Source organism: Lithobates pipiens, unplaced genomic scaffold (genome assembly GCF_037356315.1).
Source record: "Lithobates pipiens isolate NorthernLeopardFrog02 unplaced genomic scaffold, aLitPip1_a1.2 Scaffold_18, whole genome shotgun sequence".
In the NCBI taxonomy this organism is placed as follows: Eukaryota; Metazoa; Chordata; class Amphibia; order Anura; family Ranidae; genus Lithobates; species Lithobates pipiens.
Window position 1 is genome coordinate 606,335,826 of NW_027507758.1, and position 20,388 is coordinate 606,356,213.

A 20,388-nucleotide genomic window follows, 5' to 3' on the forward strand; every position below is an offset into this window, starting at 1 on the left:
CCTCACCTGTTGAAGGAAAACCGCTAAACACAGATAAAATACAAAACATAGGAGCTGTGATACCTTCCAAAGGATTTGTATTTCTGTCCATCCTATCCCGAGATAAAACAGCTCAGCCACACAGCACTGCCATATTGGCGACCTGCCTTTTCCAAAGCACAGTTAGTTAAATGAAGCCTGGTCACCCTCTCTGCCCCCAGCCTGCGACTGGACAGTTAAAGCTGTATTAAACCAAAAAAACAATCATATTACAGCTTACCAATTCTTAGGATGTGATAGCTGCATTAGTTTTATATTTTAGGCTCTTTCTTCTATTTTCATCTATTGATCCAGCCAGTAAGTCTATTTTTCAAAAGTAAAAGCTCTCCAGCAGAATGTATCAGTTACATGGATGAGACCATCTATTTTCCACAGATAAGCGTGCTTACCATGATCAGCTTTTATTTATTCATATAAAACCTTCATCCCAGAAAGGAAAAAACAAAACAAAAGAAAAAAAAACAAAAACAGTTTGCTGTAACTAAATTATAAAGTGTGAGCTGGAGTTTGGCTTACATTTTTTAGTGTATTTAAATCTTCCAATATATTAAAAAGTCCCTTTCCCCCAGGCTGACAAGGCTGCTGTCTACTGTGCCTCCTGTTCTCCTTCATCCAGAGTGTGGGGTGGGGGGGGGGGGGGTTACTCTAACACAAGAGTTGTGTTACTGGCCAGGTCACCAGGTGATAACAGAGGGGGGGGGGGGGAAGCATTAAATGAAAACAAATGCAGCCACTACATCTAATGATTGGTAAGCTGCAATAATATTATTGCATTGTTGGTTTTAAGATCATTTTATAGGACCCGCAGACTAATGACGAGTCTTCCTTTATTCCCTTGTCCTTGTAGAACACCTGATTCTCTCAATAGAAAGAGCTATATTTTATTTATATTATATATATATATATATATATATACAAACATACACACACATTTTTATTATATCTATATATAGAGATTATATATATATATATTTTTTTTATTATATCTTTATATATATATATATATATATATATTTTTTTTTATTATTATTTTTTTTATTATCGTCATCTCTCTCTATAATATATACACACACATTTTTATTATATCTATATATAGAGATTATATATATATATTTTTATTATATCTTTATATATATATTTTTTTTTTCTTTATTATCGTCACCTCTCTCCATAATATATACACAAACATTTTTATTACCTCTCTCTCTCTATTATATATATATATATATATATATTTTTTTTTTTTTTTTAATTATCTCCTCTCTCTCTCTCTATATATATATATATATATATATATATATATATATATATATATATATATATATATATATATATATATATATATAAATATATAAATATAAATATATATAAAATGTGTTTCAATAGGCAGCTGTGTATGTGAACTGTTCATTACAAGTTGAGAAATTATAAAAGAATAAAAATAAAAAAAAGAAGGGTTCTGCATTCTGCGGAGCAAATTATGTGCGTAGCAATACTGCCACCCAGAGGACAATAGACAGAACTGCTGTTTGGAATAATTGGCTGCTTTAGGCTCTTAAAGTACGGCTTTGCTGGTCGACTTCAGTGCGACTTTGCAGCGACTTCCGGGAATACCTGGGTAAATCTTCCTGTAATGTCGAATCCAAATCAGGCTCTATTCACAATTGTCATGCAATTTTGGACATCAAAGTCGCACGACAAGCCGTTCACTATGTTTTCCGATGATAACCATTTGTACAGTATAGTACCAAAAGTATTGGGACGCCTGCCTTCACATGCACTTTAATGGCATCCCAGTCTTAGTCCGTAGGGTTCAATATCGAGTTGGCCCACCCTTTGCAAATATAAAAGCTTAAACTCTTCTGTGAAGGCCGTCCACAAGGTTTAGGAGTGTGTCTATGGGAATGTTTGCCCATTCTTCCAGAAGGGCATTTGTGAGGTCAGGCACTGATGTTGGATGAGAAGGCCTGGCTCACAGTCTCTGGTTCATCCCAAAGGTGTTCTATCAGGTTGAGGTCAGGACTCTGTGCAGGCCAGTCAAGTTCCTCTCTCCACCCCAAACTCACTCATTCATGTCTTTATGGACCTTGCATTGTGCACTGGTCCAAATCATTTGGTGGAGGGGGGGGGGGATTATGGTGGGGGGTTGTTTTTTCAGGGGTTGGGCTTGGCCTCTTTAGTTCCAGTGAAGGGAACTCTCAAGGCGTCAGCATACCAACACATTTTGGACAATTTCATGCTCCCAACTTTGTGGGAACAGTTTGGGGATGGCCCCTTCCTGATCCAACATGACTGCCCACCAGTGCACAAAGCAAGGTCCATAAAGACCTGGATGAGCGAGTTTGGGGTGGATTGTGATATGCAGGGGTACTGAATATGTAAGAACATGATTGTGATATGGATGGGGGGGGGGGGGGGGGGCTGTGATGTGAAGGACCTTAGTCATTGCACAAACATGCAATTTGGACTTCTGCTGGGAGAGCATTTTAGTGATCGGACCTCCGGGAATTTTAAATTTCATACCCCTGCCACAGTGTGTCTAATATGAGACTTTCTTATAATTGTCACCTTCATCTAGTGGCCGTAATGCAATATTTACTTAACAAGCAGCAATCAGGAAATAACATATTATGGCCACTGGATGAAGCGGACAATAACAGGAAATGTACAAACAGTGCCTTGAAAAAGTATTCATACCCCCTTGAAATGTTCCACATTTTGTCATGTTACAACCAAAAACGTAAATGTATTTTATTGGGATTTTATGTGATAGACCAACACAAAGTGGCACATAATTGTGAAATGGAAGGAAAATGATAAATGGTTTTTATAATTTTTTACAAAAAAAAATATGTGAAAAGTGTGGCGTATATTTGTATTCAGCCCCCTTTATACTGCTACCACTATATAATTCTGGTGGAACCAATTGCCCTCAGAAGTCACCTTATTAGTAAATAGAGTCCACCTGTGTGTAATTTAATCTCAGTATAAATGCAGCTGTTCTGTGAAGCCCTCACAGCTTTTTTTTTTTAGAGAACCTTCGAGAACAAACAGCATCATGAAGGCCAAGGAACACACCAGACAGGTCAGGGATAAAGTTGTGGAGGAGTTTAAAGCAGGGTTAGGTTATAGAAAAATATCCCAAGCTTTGAACATCTCACAGAGCTCTGTTAAATCCATCATCCAAAAATGGAAAGAGTATGGCACAACTGCAAACCTACCAAGACATGGCCATCCACCTAAACTCACAGGCCGGGCAAGGAGAGCATTAATCACAGAAGTAGCCAAGAGGCCCATGGTAACTGGAGGAGCTGCAGAGATCCACGGCTCAGGTGGGGGAATCTGTACACAGGACAACTATTAGTCGTGCTCTCCACAAATCTGGTCTTTATGGAAGAGTGACAAGAAGAAAGACATTGTTGAAAGAAAGCCATAAGAAGTCCCATTAGTTTGTGAGAAGCCATGTGGGGGACACAGCAAACATGTGGAAGAAGGTGCTCTGGTCAGATGAGACCAAAATTGTACTTTCTGGCCTAAAAGCAGCATGCTATGTGTGGTGGAAAACCAACACTGCACGTCACCCTGAACACACCATCCCCACCGTGAAACATGGTGGTGGCAGCATAATGCTGTGGGGATGCTTTTCATTAGCAGGGAAGCTGGTCAGAGTTGATGGGAAGATGGATGAAGCCAAACACAGGACAATCTTAGAATAAAACCTGTTAGCCCTTGTACACATGGTCGGAGATTCCGACAACCAAATCCGTCGGAGTAATTCCGGAAGAGGTCCGGAAGTGATGTTGCATACACACGGTCGGACTAAGTTGTCGGAAAATCCGATTGTACATAACGTGAGGACGTTATTTCGTTACGACGGGACTACGTTCAGGCTAATAGCCAATAGCTTTGGTCTAGGAATTTGATCTGAGCATGCGTGGCACTTTGTCCGTCGGAGTAGGCTACACATGATCGGAGTATGTCCGATAGGAGCATTTTGTCGGAAAATTTTACCAGCAAGTTGGAAAAGTTGGTCCGCCGGATATTCAGACGGAAAAAGTCCGATGGAGACCACACACAGTCGGAATATCCGACAAAACAGTCCGATAGGACACATTCCGTCGGAATCTCCGACCGTGTGTACAAGGGCTTAGAGTCTGCAAAACACTTGAGACTGGGGTGGAGGTTCACAATCCAGCAGGACAACGACCCGAAACATACAGCCAGAGCTACAATGGAATGGTTTATATCAAAGCATATAAATGCGTTAGAATGGCCCAGTCAAAGTCCAGACCTAAATCTAACTGAGAATCTGTGGCAAGACTTGAGAATTGCTGTTCACAGAAGCTCTCCATCCAATCTGACAGAGCTTGAGCTATTCTGCAAAGAAGAATGGGCAAAAATGTCCCTCTCTAGATGTGCAAAGCTGGTAGAGACATCCCCAAAAAGAATTGGAGCTGTAATTGCAGTGAAAGGGGGTTCTACGAAGTATTGATTTCGGAGGGCGCCATACAAACTTTTCACATATTTATTTGTGAAAAATGTTGAAAACCATTTATGATTTTCCTTCCACTTCACAATTATTTTCCACTTTGTGTTGGTTTATCACATAAAATCCCAATAAAATACATTTACGTTCTTGATTGTAACATCTCTTAGCCCCTGTACACACGGTCGGACATTCCGACGAAAAAAGTCCGATCGGACCTTGTTGTCGGATAATCTGATCGTGTGTGGGCTCCATCGGACTGTTTCCGTCGGAATATCCGACCGACAAAGTTTTAGAGCTGGGCTATAAAATTTTCCGATAACATGATCGTTTGTAGAGAATTCCGATCGGACAAAGTGCCACGCATGCTCAGATCAAATTCCTAGACCAGTGATGGCGAACCTTGGCACCCCAGATGTTTTGGAACTACATTTCCCATGATGCTTGTGCCTTCTGCAGTCTAGTAGAGCATCATGAGAAATGTAGTTCCAAAACATCTGGGGTGCCAAGGTTCGCCATCACTGTCCTAGACCAAAGCTATTGGCTACTAGCCTGAACGTAGTCCCGTCGTAACGAAATAACGTCACCGCGTTCTGAACGATCGGATTTTCCGACAACTTTGTCCGACCGTGTGTATGCAACACAAGCTTCGGACAAAATCCGTCTGACAAAATCCGACGCATTTTGTTGTCGGAATGTCCAACCGTGTGTACAAGGGCTTAGACCTATTTCCAGCCTACTCATTGGTGAATTATTTAAACATCATCACTCCCACTTTGTCTACACTTCATAGTGGGGACCCCCGAGTAAGTGCATACAGTGTTTGGAGTATTTCCTTTCTGATGGACTTGTGGAGGTAGCGGCACTTTTAGCATTTTGGAATGGGACCCCTGGGGACACCCCGAAGGACATCCTGTTTTGAGTCCAGTGTCAGAGATGAAGAGCCGACAAAGGAAGCTGAACCAATGGACCTGGAAATAGGGGTGTCACCTGCATGGCTGTGACAGAGAGGGGGTGTAAATCAGAAGATTTATTGTACCTTCTACAGATAACACATAATATTAGATCCGTGTGCCGAGCTGTTTTGCTTTAATCCCCGATTTTCTGCCTTCACTTCAAAGAGGACTAATCAAGAGATCTAAGAAATTAAAATCTCTCCAACACCTGAGCGTATCTCCAGGCGTGAAACTTCTCATCAGAAAATTTATGTCTTTAATAACTGCGGATTGCCCAGAAGAATCCGAATAGCTGACAAGAATTTGCATGTTCCCCGTCACAACAACATGTCTGTTTACTGACGTAGTGGGAGCTTTGTCGGTTCAAGAGAACCTGTCTACTGGAGATACACAATATTGTCAAAAGTATTGCAACACCTGCCTTTACACGCACATAAACTTTAAAAGGCGTCCAATTCCCGTACTCACGATCGGACATTGATCGGACATTCCAACAACCAAATCCATGGATTTCCCCCCCCCCCCCCCCCCGACGGATGTTGGCTCAAACTTGTCTTGCATACACACAGTCGCACAAAGTTGGTCGGAAATTCCGAACATCAAGTACGCCATGACATACGACAAGCCGAGAAAAATTAAGTTCAATAGCCAGTGCGGCTCTTCTGTTAGATTCTGAGCATGCGTGGAACTTTGTGCGTTGGAATTGTGTATACACGATCGGAAATTCCAACAGATTTTGTTGTCGAAAAATTTGAGAACCAGATCTCAAATTTTGCGCAACGGAAATTCCGATGGAGCCTACACATGCTCACCCCTTTTCCCAGCCCTGCCATGGCGCATCACAGCCCAGTTATACAACATCGAGCACTGCAGGCTACAGTGATACATTACAAGCTATGGAGCACGACAGCCCAGAGTGAAACGACAGAGCAGAAAATCCTATCGTGTGTACGGGGCATTAGACCGTAGGGTTCAATATTGAGTTGGCCCACTCTTTGCAGCTATAATAGCTTCACACCTCCCTCATTACATAGTTACATAGTAGGTGAGGTTGAAAAAATAGGATTTTTTTGTACTCACCGTAAAATCCTTTTCTCTGTAATTCACTGACCAACACAGCTCCTCTCATAACCATTGGGTTGTTCTGCTCTATTACTAGGAGATAGTAGGCATTAGTTGTAATACAACACTCACAACTCTTAGCCCTTGTACACACGGTCGGAGAATCCATCGGAATGTGTCCCATCGGACCGTGTCGTCGGATAATCCGACTGTGTGTGGTATGCATCGGACTGATTCCGTCGGAATATCTGTCGGACCCAATTTTCCAACATGTTGGAAATATTTCCCGACCAACTGGTTCGATAGGACATACTCCGATCATGTGTAGAGAATTTTGATCGGACCAATTGCCACGCATGCTCAGATAAAATTCCTACATCAAAGCTATTGGCTACTAGCCTGAACCTAGTCCCATCGTAACGAAATTACGTCATCACGTTCTGAAAGATCGGATTTTTCGACAACTTAGTCCGACCGTGTGTATGCAACAGTTTCGGACAAGATCCGACGGATTTGGTTGTCGAAATCTCAGACCGTGTGTACAGGGGCTAAGTTCCGCGGCCCCTTGGGCAACAACCCTCCATCAACAAGCAGTATAACATAAAGAGAAAAAGGATGGGCGGGTGCTGTGTCGGTCGGTGAATTACAGAGAAAAGGATTTTACGGTGAGTACAAAAAATCCTATTTTCTCTTATATTCACTGACCGACACAGCTCCTCTCTTATCCATTGGGACGTCCCCAAGCAGTGCCAAACGAGGGGTGGGAAAACAGCATAGAAACTTCATCCACCATGGCATGTGGGAACTGGTGAAACATTATCCACAAAAAACAGCAGTGCGTGGAGGAATCCACCACAAAACCAGGGTACCTTCAACAGGAGTGACTACCCACAACCGCACACAAAAACTGTGGAAATGTAATGCAACAGCGCATTAACTTAACTGTACTGTGTTTTTATTCGAAAAACCAGGAAAAAAAGGGAAATATGTTGCATATTCAATTGCAACTATACGGCCGCCTGCAAAACTTTGCAGCCAAAACAGGCATCAGCCAATGCACTGACGTCTACCTTGTAGAACTTGGTAAACGTGTGGACATACGACCAGGTCGCCGCCTTACACACCTGAGCGACAGACGCCTGGTGTCGGAATGCCCAAGACGTTCGATTGCCCTAGTGGAGTGGGCTGTGACCAGAAAGGGGGGCACTTTCCCCTTCAAGGCGTAGGCTTGCACTACAATCTGTCTGATCCACCTGGAAATGGTGGCCGACGAGACCGCCATGCCTTTCTTGGGACCAGCCACCGAAACGAACAGTGAGTCTGACTTCCGAAAGGGAGCAGTGGCAGACAAATACACCATCAGAGCACAAACAATGTCCACCTCCTGAGGGTGATTTGGCTTAGGATACAGAGATGGCAATACAATGTCCTCATTAATATGAAAAGCCGAGACCACTTTCGGTAGAAAGGACGGTTGCGGACGCAACACCACCTCATCCTTGTGGATAACCAGCTAAAGTGACTTGCAGGACAAGACTGCCAGTTCCAAAACCCTCCTGGCTGATGTGATGGCCACTAGAAAGACCACTTTCTGGGAAAGAGTCAACAGGGGAATCTCCCTGATATTTTCAAACGTCAGTTTTTAAAGCTCCGATAATACCAGGTTCAAATCCCATGGGGGTAACGGTGGACGCACCGGAGGGACTACATGTTGCACCCCCTGAACAAAGGTACCCACTAATGAGATGCCAGGGGTCGCTGAAAAAAAGACAGCCAAGGCTGAAATTTGCCCCTTAATGGCGCTTAATGCCAATTTCTGGTCCTTGCTGAAGAAACATCAGGATCCTGGATATAGAAAAGGAACGTGGATGCCATCCTTTCTCCTCATACATGGAGATGTAGGCCTTCCAGGTACGATGGTATATCTTCCGGGAAGAAGATTTCCGTGCTCTCAACATAGTTGGGATCACTGAGTCCAACAGACCCCGGTTCCTCAACACCTGGCTCTCAATAGCCATGCCGTTAAAGCCAGTGATGGTAAAGCAGGATGGAGAATCGGACCTTGAGACAGAAGGTCCGCTCGCAACAGCAGTTGCCAGGGAGCGTCTGCCACCAGACGCACAAGGCCTGTGTACCAAGGACGCTGAGGCCAATCTGGGGCAACCAGTATTACTGGGATCCCCTTGGCTTCCACTCTGCAAAGCAGACCTGGTAACAGTTTTAGTGGAGGAAAGGTGTAGATCAACTGGTACTGATCCCACGGAGCCACCAGCACGTCTGACGCGTCTGCCCATGGATCTCTTGTCCTGGACACGAATCTTGTCACCTTCCGATTGAGACGGGAGGCCAGAAGATCCACGTCTGGTGTGTCCCACCTCAGGCACAGTAACCTGAATATCTCCGGATGCAACGCCCATTCTCCTGGGTCTAGCATCTGGTGACTCAGGTCCGCCTGCCAGTTCTCCACTCCCGGGATGAAAATGGCCGACGGGGACGGTACGTGTCACTCTGCCCACCGAAGTATGTGAGCGACCTCCGTGCAGCAGCTGAGCTTCTTGTTCCCCATTGGTGATTGATGTATGCCATAGCTGTGGCATTGCCTGACTGGATCCTGATCGGACGCCCCTGAATCCTCATCGACCATGTGGAGGGGCACAGCCTGATCGCTCTCAATTCGAGCAGATTGATCTGCAACTTGGATTCTTCAGTCGACCAGAGGCCCTGAGCCGACTGAACCCCCATCACTCCACCCCAGCCCAATAGGCTGGCGTCCGTTGTGATCACTGTCCACTTCAGAGGTAGGAACAATTTCCCGGACTGAATCACTGGGGATCTCAGCCACCAGATCAGTGAGTCTCTGACTGACTGGCTCACCTGGATCTGTCGATCCAGGGACAACTGAGATTTGTCCCATTTCGTCAAAATCTCCTTCTACAGGAATCTGGCATGGAACTGGGCATAAGGTACTGCCTCGAAGGAGGCTACCATGAGTCCCAAGACTCGCATTCAAAAGCGGAGCGACCACCACTTGCGGTTCATAAGCAGTTTTACTGCGGATCTGAGAGTCTGCAGTTTGTCCAAAGGGAGAAAAACTCTCGCTTCCATGGAGTCCAGCAGCAAGCCTAGGTACTCCAAATGCTGAGTCGGTACTATCACCGACATCTTTAGGTTCAACAACCACCCAAATTCTTGCAGGGTCTGCATGGTGATTGCCACATCCTCCTCTAATTCTGAGCTGGAAGATGCTCTCAGGAGAAGATCGTCTAGGTAGCCCACAATCGCGATCCCACGTTGCAGCAGCAACGCCAAAACTGGAGCCAATACCTTGGTAAAGACTCGGGGGGGGGCTGATGCCAGCCCAAAAGGAAGAGCCACAAACTGGTAGTGGGCTTCCCCGACTGCAAATCGCAGAAACTTTTGATGCCAAAGGCATATGGGTATGTGCAGGTACGCATCCTGGATGTCTAAGGATGCCAGGGAGTCAACTTGATGGAGTACAGGCACTACTGAGCGAACTGATTCCATTCGGAAACCTCTGCACTTTTACAAAGTGAATGAGGGCTTTTAGGTCCAAGATTGGACGTACCCCTTCCTTCTTGGGGACCACAAACATATTTGAGTAGAATCACTGGAAACGTTCCAATTCCGGAACTGGTACAACCACCCTGCGAATCAGCAGGTCCCTTACTGCCCCCAAGAGGGCCTCCCGCCGAGCCGGGGTTATGGGTATGCTGGAGGGGAAGAATCTGTTTGGCGGCCAGGAGAGAAACTCTATCTTGTAGCCTGTGGAAATCAGATCACAGAGCCATTGGTCAGATAGCCGAGGGGACCACCGGGCTGCAAACTCGCGAAGGTGACCCCCCACCCAAGACATGGGTGGAGGCAGACCTTCATGCGGTAGCACTTTTATTTGCAGGCATGTTAGCCTTGCGGTTCCAGGGACGTTTTTGATCGTCCATGGGCATCCTGTCAGGCTGGGGACGTTTTGTCGAAGCTCCGGGTGGACGAAAAAGCCGATTGTGAGCGGAAAAATAGGTCCCTTGCCTACGGCATGGCTTCTTAGCCTTCCTGGCCTGTGGGATCAAGGTACTCTTACCACCGGTGCCATTTTTAATAATGTCATCCAAAGAGATGGTCGCCAAGGAAGGGAAGATCCGTCAGGGCTTTTTTGGATGCCTGGTCAACAGACCAGCATTTCAGCCAAATCAGGCGCAGCAGCACCACAGCTGACACTGAAGCCCTGGATAACAGAGGAAGACGTCCTTAAGGCCTTGCACTAGTTGGTCTACTAGTTCCACGCAGACAGGAGAAGCCCGTTGCTCTTCCATTTTGCGGTGCAAAAGTTTTGCCCACTCAGTGTCTGCGACACCAGTGCGGATGCCAGTACTGGTCGCACGGCTGACCCCACAACCGTAAACAAGGAATGAGCCACTGCCTCGGCCTTCCTGTCCGTGGGATCCTTGAATGCATGAGTCCCCTCTACTGGGATCGTGGTTACTTTATTTAACCTGGATACTGGGGGGTCCACGACCGGAGGAGCCAACCATTTTTTGAGAAGGCTCTCCTCAAAAGGGTACGTATAGAAGGGAGTTTGGGACTTTAAAATGAAGCTCTTGGTGGTTGTAAACCCATCTGGAAAAAAAAAAAAAAAAAGCAACCTGCAAGGCAAAGGCATAATCATACTAGCTCATTATGAATAACTTACCTGAGAACGAAGCCCCCAAAGCGGTCCTCCGTCTTCGTGTCTGCCCCTGCCATGGATCCCGGAGTGACTTCCGGGTCTCGCTGCTCCGGCGCTGTGATTCGCCGGAGCAGCGATGACGTCACTCTCGCTCATGCGAGCCGGCACTCACAGCATATCGCCGTGATCTGCGGCCTGCCCAATGCGCCTGCGCCATAGACGGGGTGGCTGTCTTTGTAAATATCTCCTAAACCGTATAGGTTTAGGAGATATTTCTTGGACCTACAGGTAAGCCAAGCCAGTAATCTAGGCTTACCTGTAGGTCAAAGTGGTTTGTAAGGGTTTACAACCACTTTAAATGTTTATTAATTGTTAAGTAAAAAGTATCAAATTCATAATATGTAAAGGCATCAATATAGTAGCATGATATATAATATATACAACAGCACATGATAATAATAAATAAATTAAATAGTGTAGCATAATGGTGCCCAGTACATCCTTCCTGAGGACTGGTGCCCAGAACTGGACAGTATACTCCAAGTGCGGCCGGACCAGAGTCTTGTAGAGCGGGAGAATTATTGTTTTATCTCTGGAGTTGATCCCCTTTTTAATGCCAATATTCTGTTTGCTTTGTTAGCAGCAGCTTGGCATTGCATCATCTACTAGGACCCTCAGGTCCTTTTCCATCCTAGATTCCCCCAGAGGTTCTCCCCCCAGTGTATAGATTGCATTCATATTTTTGCCATCCAAATGCATTATTTTACATTTTTCTACATTAAACCTCATTTGCCATGTAGTTGCCCACCCCATTCATTTGTTCAGATCTCTTAACAAAGATTTCCACTTCCTGCGGAGAAGTTATTGCCCCGCTTAGCATCATCTGCAAATACAGAGATTGAGTCATTTACCTCATCCTCCAGGTAGTTTATGAATAAATTAAAGCGGTTCTCCACCCTGAAGTGGAAGTTCCGCCCATCTGATCCCCCTCCGGTGCCACAATCGGCACCTTTCAGGGGGGAGGGGGGTGCAGTTACCTGGATAGTCCAGGCATCTGCACCCACTTCCGGTACAAGACCGCCGCAGATGCCCCGCCCCCCCCCTGTTGTGTTCTGGGAAACACACAGTTCCCAGGACACAGCGGGGACCAGCAGAGACGCGCAGCGCGACTCGCGTATGCGCAGTAGGGAACCGGGCAGTGAAGCCGCAATGCTTCACTTCCCGATTCCCTGACAGAGGATGACGGCGGGGGCAGCAGAGAGACGACGATTGCCCGTCATCTGCCGCCGACATCGCTGGACCCTGGGACAGGTAAGTGTCAATTTATTAAAAGTCAGCAGCTGCAATATTTGTACCTGCTGGCTTTTAATATTTTTTTTAAAGGTGCAGAACCACTTAAACCACTTGCTGACCGCCACACACACTTTGGCAGGATGGCACAGGCAGGCAAATGGGCATATCTGTACTTCCCTTTAAATTTGCCGACTATCGGGCACGCGTGCCGCCACGGGATCATGCCCGTGGGTCCGGCAAACTCGACGTTCGCCGGTGGCTCGCGATTGAGGTGAGGACAGGCAGAACGTGGAGATGCCCATGTAAACAAGGCATTTCCCCGTTCTGCCTAGCAACATGACAGTGATCTACTTCTCCCAGTCATTGAGCGCAGTGATCTTTGTCATGTCCTAGGTAGTTCCCCCCCCCCCCCCCCACAGAATCACTCCCTAGAACACACTTAACCCCTTGATCGCCCCCTAGGTGTGTAATTCCTTCCCTGCCAGTGTCATTTATACAGTAATCAGTGGCTATTTGTAACTCTGATCGCTGTATAAAATGGTCCCCAAAAAGTGTCCGATGTGTCCGCCATAATGTCGCAGTCCCAATAAAAATCGTCGTAGATCGCCGCCATTACCAGTAAAAAAAATAATAAAAATAAATCTACCCCCTATTTTGTAGACAATATAACTTTTGCGCAAACCAATAAATTTACACTTATTGCGATTTTTTTACCAAACATACGTAGAATACATATCGGCCTAAACTGTGGAAGAAATTTGTTTTTTTTACAAATTTTTGGGGGGATATTTATTACAGCAAAAAGTTAAAAAAAAAAATGTGTTTTTTTTTCAAAATTGTTGCTTTTTTTTGTTTATAGCACAAAAAATAAAAACCGCAGAGGTGATCAAATACCCCCAAAAGAAAGCTCTATTTGTGGGAAAAAGAAAAGGATGTCAAATTTGTTTGGGTACAACATCGCACGATCGCGCAATTGTCAGCTAAAGGGACGCAGTACAGAATCGCGAATAATGCTCTGGTCAGGAAGGGGGTAAATCCTTCTGGGGCTGAAGTGGTTAAATTACTGAACTAGAGCTGCCACGACAAGTCGACGTAATCGATTATGTCGACTACAAAAATACATTGGCGTGCGTGCAGGGCGTCGATGCGTCACAGTGCTTCGTATCTCCCGCTCTCCTCCGTTCCTGCCTTCCCCCTCTCTTCTCCCCCTCCGTGCATCTGTCCCCATCCGTGCCGCCGTCCACCTCTCTTCTCCCCCTCCGTGTTGCCGCCCCCCTCTGTCTTCTCTGTGTCCCCCTCCGTGTTGTCGTCCCCTTCTCTCTTCTCCCCCTCCGTGCTGCCGCCCTCCCTTGGTATCTCATGATGGAGAGGGGAGGTAGAAGCCGATAAACCCGGCTCCTTTGTTTTCAGAATGGACAGAGTCAGTGACCACTGACTCTGTCCATTCACATAACTGAAACATTGTAACCTCCTGTGATTACGATGTCTCAGCTAATGAATGGAGAGAAGCCGCTGTCTTCTCTCCATTCATTATCAGTGCAGCAGAGGCTGCAGAGAAACGAACTGGGGAATCTCTGTCCCCAGTCCTTTTCCCTGTCTCAAATGGGAAATGTCAGAGGTCTGTTAAGACCCCTGATATCTCACCATAGCCCCCCCAACAGGGCTGATAAAAAAAATTGCAATAAATAATAATAAAAAAAAAAAATTGTAAATAATAAAAAACAAGCTGACACTGTCCCTGCACATAAAGCTAAGATAAAAGAATATATATATATTCTTTTATCTTAACTTTACAAAAAATAAGTAAATAAAAAAAAAAGAATATAAGTACATACTTATATATAATATATATATGTATGTACTAGTTATATTCTTTTATCTTTTTTTTTTTTTTAATGTACTTATTTTTTGTAAGGTTATCCAAAGGATTAATTAGCTAATCAAAAAAAAAAACACTAGATTAATTAAAAAATAAAAAAAATAAAAAGAATCGTATAGTCGATGACTAATCAAAAAAATAATCGACAGATTAGTCGACAGACAAATTAATCATTAGTTACAGCTCTATACTGAACAACCTTTTTTTTTTTATTTTTTATTATATCCACCCACTTCCTTACTTCTTCCTTTAACCTCTTCTCGCCAACGTGGCACATATATGCGGCCTAACAGTGGCGGGCTTTAGGGCATATATACATCCCTATGTAAGCACACTTCTGTGCTGAAGGCGCACGACCCCAGCAGAGTACATTGGCGGGGAACACAAATCTCCAGATTGCGACTGGGAGCTTTCTGATCATGTGACTGCTACAACAGCCAATCACAGCGGTTACATGACCTGAATGCCCGCCTCTGCCTCCTGGCATTTAGAAGTTCTTAAAGGTCCAGGAGGAGGCGGCGGGAAGGGGTTAAGGTAACCACACACTGTACAATCTGATTTTACAATCTGATGTAATGATGTAGTGCGAGGGCCTGCCGAATCTAAAGGAGATTGTAAAATTAGATTGTATAGCGTATGGCCACCTATACAAACCTAAAATTAACTTTTCTTATCAAAATTGCTAAGCTTCGACCCAAAAAATCCAGTCATTATTCGTAAAGTGATATTAACCCCTTGTCTACCGGACACTTTTACCCCCTTCCTGCCCAGGCCGATTTTCAGCTTTCATCGCTGTCACACTTCGAATGACAATTGCGCGATCATACAACACTGTACCCATATGAAATCTTTATTGTTTTTGTCCACACAAATAGAGCTTTCTTTTGGTGCTATTTAATCATCACTGGGCCTTTTTGTCTTTTTTGCTAAACAAATGAAAAAAGGCTGAAAATATTGAAGACTGCCAAGGGTTAAATGCTAGTAAACTCTAAGGAGGGGGGGTGCTTGGGAGAGGAAGAAGTTGCACCATCTTGCATGCTCTGGCACTCTCCTCTTCTGCCTGATGCTTTAAGCTGCAGAAGATCCCTTGGTATCCTCATGTACAATGCAATTTAATCACCTCCCGCTGTATAGACAAATAACGGCAGAGTGGGGCAGCTCTGGGACTCCGTCATATGACGGCACCCAGTCTCAGTACGCAATGCGGCAATCGCAGGCGCGCCGTGTCCCTGGGACACAAGGTGACCCTGAACTCGGTAAAGAGTCACGGCTCTTTGCCCATGTGTTCAGCTGTGTCCAGTCACAGCCGGTCACATGTAAATAAGGAGATGCCGTTTATCGGCTCTCCTCGCCTCACACTGACAGAGGAAGGAGAGGAGAGCTGATCAGCGGCATCTCCTCACAGGGGAGACCTGTGTACGTCATCAGGGCCCTGATTAAAGTAAAGCCCCAACAATGCCCATCAGCGAGGCCAATTTGTGCCCATCAGTGAGGCCAATCAGTGCTGCCTTTCAGTGTCCACTAGTGCCACTTATTATTGCCCATAAGTGCTGCCCATCAGTCCCACCCTTCAGTGCTGCATATTAGTGCCTCATCAGTGTCCATCATTGCAGCCGCATAAGCGCACATCAGAAAAATTACTTATTTAAAACTATTTATGACATAAGCCAAGGAAAAAAAATATGTTTTTCAGAGAGAACTTCCGCTCTGACCGCCTAGGCCAGTGATGGCGAACCTTGGCACCCCAGATGTTTTGTAACTACATTTTCCATGATGCTCATGCACTCTGCAGTGTAGCGGAGCATCACGGGGAAATGTAGTTCCAAAACATCTGGGGGTGCCAAGGTTCAACATCACTGGCCTAGGCGGTCAGAGAGGAAGTATAAGCAGGTACCTGTCAAAATGCTCATTTTGACAGGTTCCCAAACCGGAGCAGGGGAAGAGGCCTTAAAGGAGGAATAGTGTTGCCTGTCGACGAAAGCGGCATGAGTCAAACAATGTTCTCTATGCCGATTGTATTAAAGAATAGACGTGTACTTAGGAGCAAAATATGTGGGCCCTACCAATACACTGTATTGTTTGAATTGTAATGGATAAGATTTGTCATTTGCTTTCTGGAATGATATTGTTTTCTATTTTATATATATATATATATATATATATATATATATATATATATACACATATACACCACCAGGGGTCTCCAAACTTTTTCAGTGGCCACGTCATATATTTTACAATTATTCACATGCTGAAAAATATTTGTTTAACCACCTCCCGCCTGCCGTCATTTGTCTATACGGTGGGTGGGAGGTGATTTTTCAGCATGTGAATAATATCAGTTCACATGACGTTGTCCCAGTCTCACAGCGCCTGATCTCATCGGTGTCCAATCAATCAAATCTCTATTTGTGTGAACAAAATTATAAAAATTTCATATGGGTACAGTGTTGCATGACCGTGCAATTGCCTTTCAAAAGAGTGACAGCGCTGAAAGCTGAAAATTGGCCTGGGCAGGGAGGGGGTTTAAAGCGGTTGTATACTCTTTTTTTTCCACTTTTACTTCCAGGTAAGCCTACAATAAGGCTTACCAGTAGGTAAAAAAAATCTCCTAAACCTGCACGGTTTAGGAGATATTCCCCTGGCAATGAGCCGCTGATTGCAGCTGCGCATGCGCACAGGGGTTTCTCTGCTGGAAGCCCGGCAGACGTCAAGATGTGGGTGATCATCATTGGAGTTTTCGGCTGCTACCTCTCTGACAGAGACGGAAAAGTGCCAAGCAAGATAGATTCGGATGGGTGTAGAGGTGTACTTGGTATGGAAAGTCATCACACTTGAGGTTGCTTTTAAAAAAGTTTATTGAAATTCACAAGTGATGACAGCAGCCAACGTGTTTTATGGGGAAATGTCTCCCCCTTCGTCAGGGCTGTGATGGTTGGAACTGGTCTGGACTTGAAGGTCAAATACAGTCCTCCATCATTTTACAGCACCTAAAAGGCTCCATTCTTATTTGACCCCTGGCTCCAAGGCCAATCTCGATCCCATCAACCATCACAGCCCTAACAATGTGGGAGGCATTTGACCTGAAACACGTTGGCTCTACTCATCACTTGAACCATGAATTTCAATAAAAAATGTTAAGAGTAACCCCAACTGTGACGACCTTCCATACAAAGTGCACCTCTACACCCATCCAAACCAGTGGTTATCATTTGTACAGCACATTTCCCCATGTTACATCCTAAATACGGGTGTACATGGTGCAAATAGGTGGCATTTAAAGCAATCAGTGGACAATCAGTGCACTATGATGACAATAATATGTGCAGATTCTGCATCCACAGATCTTACCAGAGCTTGCTGTGCCATGGCAATCGTTCAGTTCGGCCAGAAGTTGGTTGAAATCATCTTGATGGGCGATCCATTTATCCTGAAATAAAAAACAAAAGGGATTCTGAGTAAAAAGTATTTAAAAAATGGACACAGACATATTGACCATGCAAAAAGAGGAACAGTGTATCTGCAAAGGGCCCCTAATGACCCACCTATACTCCCCTTATATGGACTCCTTTACAGCTCCTACCTCCAATGCAGCCGGTGATGGAATTTGCGGTCTTTTGGAGAACTAGGGGAAAGAAGATGTCACTCTCTTGGTCATGTGTCAGTGTTGGACTCAATAAAGTGGTTATTAGGCCTGAGCACAGACAGAGGAGAGGTGGTCACAGGCTCCCCCATACCCAGTGTCAACCGCTGTGAAGGAGGAAGGAGCGGTGAGGAAGAGAGGTTGGAGAACCTTTGAGACGTCACTTTGGAACCAGCAAAAAAAAAAACCCTACACACACACAACCAAAAAACACACATAAACAAACACACACACCCACACTTCTATAAGGTTCAGAGATGGAAACTGCACAAAAGAGTATGAAATACTAATCACCAGCGTTGCCTGTGGTCTCCCTATAGCTGAACTTCTCCCCATTACTGACTTAACATGTCATGTTCTATACTGTGTCTCTTTGCGGAGGCAGCCATCTTGGTAGAGGAGAACGGCTTTGCTTCCTCATGTCAGGACTGCCCCCTGCTTTAGCTTCCCCCTCCAGCAAGGAGAACAGCGAGCAGCACTTTTGTGACATCACCAAATCTCACTTCAAATTTCCTGAGGCTACCAGGTTTGGAAGCAGGGAAATCCTTGAGTACAAGTTGAGTACCAGGGTGGCAAAACTGGTACTTAAAGAGGAAGTAAACCCTGATGGGTTTACTTCCTCTTTCATTCCCTGCAAAGGCAAAGCATAATGGACTACTATGCATCGCATAGTAATCCATTATGTGTCACTTACCTGACACAGGAGCCAGCGAAGTCACCGCTGTCCCCTGTAGTCCGCCGCATCCATCTTGCTGGTGGCGTCTCGCAGCTCCGCCGCTGTCATTCAGCGAAGCCGCGATGACGTCACTCCCGCACATGCGCACGGGAGTCGACACGCGCGGCAGCTCCATTCTTGGAAATGCCACGCTCAGTGTGCCTGCGCGCCGCTGTCTACGGCGCATGCGCCGTAGACAGCGGTGCCTGTTTTCGGGCAAATATCTCCTAAAACATATAGGTTTAGGAGATATTGCTTGGACCTACAGGTAAGCCTTAATCTAGGCTTACTTGTAGGTCAAAGTGGTTTGTAAGGGTTTACAACCACTTTAACTGCCTGGTTTTACCCCCCCCCCCCCCCCCGCCCCTCTAGTAGTACTTGGGAACGAGCCCAAGAGGGCTCATTTACATCTGCAGTGTATTGGATTTTAAACACATCTTACCCACATTTTAGAAGCATTAAACTCTATGGCCTGGCTCACATGGGGCTTCAGTTTGTATAAGCAGCAAGTGTTGACAAAGCATTTGCAGACACGATACAGGACACGGTCAGAGACTGCAGACACGATACAGGACACGGTCAGAGACTGCAGACACGATACAGGACACGGTCAGAGACTGCAGACACGATACAGGACACGGTCAGAGAGTGCAGACACGATACAGGACACGGTCAGAGAGTGCAGACACGATACAGGACACGGTCAGAGAGTGCAGACACGATACAGGACACGGTCAGAGACTGCAGACACGATACAGGACACGGTCAGAGACTGCAGACACGATACAGGACACGGTCAGAGACTGCAGAAACGATACAGGACACGGTCAGAGACTGCAGACACGATACAGGACACGGTCAGAGACTGCAGACACGATACAGGACACGGTCAGAGACTGCAGACACGATACAGGACACGGTCAGAGACTGCAGACACGATACAGGACACGGTCAGAGACTGCAGACACGATACAGGACACGGTCAGAGACTGCAGACACGATCAGAGACTGCAGACACGATACAGGACACGGTCAGAGACTGCAGACACGATACAGGACACGGTCAGAGACTGCAGACACGATACAGGACACGGTCAGAGACTGCAGACACGATACAGGACACGGTCAGAGACTGCAGACACGATACAGGACACGGTCAGAGACTGCAGACACGATACAGGACACGGTCAGAGACTGCAGACACGATACAGGACACGGTCAGAGACTGCAGACACGATACAGGACACGGTCAGAGACTGCAGACACGATACAGGACACGGTCAGAGACTGCAGACACGATACAGGACACGGTCAGAGACTGCAGACACGATACAGGACACGGTCAGAGACTGCAGACACGATACAGGACACGGTCAGAGACTGCAGACACGATACAGGACACGGTCGGAGACTGCAGACACGGTACAGGACACGGTCGGAGACTGCAGGCACGGTACAGGACACGGTCGGAGACTGCAGGCACGGTACAGGACACGGTCAGAGACTGCAGGCACGGTACAGGACACGGTCAGAGACTGCAGGCACGGTACAGGACACGGTCAGAGACTGCAGGCACGGTACAGGACACGGTCAGAGACTGCAGGCACGGTACAGGACACGGTCAGAGACTGCAG

General features: G+C 45.8%; 1 protein-coding gene across 1 annotated transcript in view; it reads right to left on the reverse strand.

Annotated features, from left to right (window-relative positions):
• The window catches only part of LOC143989217 (PIN2/TERF1-interacting telomerase inhibitor 1-like), a 220,196-nt gene that overhangs the window by 193,270 nt on the left and 6,538 nt on the right, over positions 1-20,388 (reverse strand). Inside the window, exon 4 of the mRNA XM_077489276.1 lies at positions 17,748-17,826. Coding sequence (XP_077345402.1) covers positions 17,748-17,826 — 79 coding nt within the window. The remainder of the gene's footprint in view (positions 1-17,747; positions 17,827-20,388) is intronic.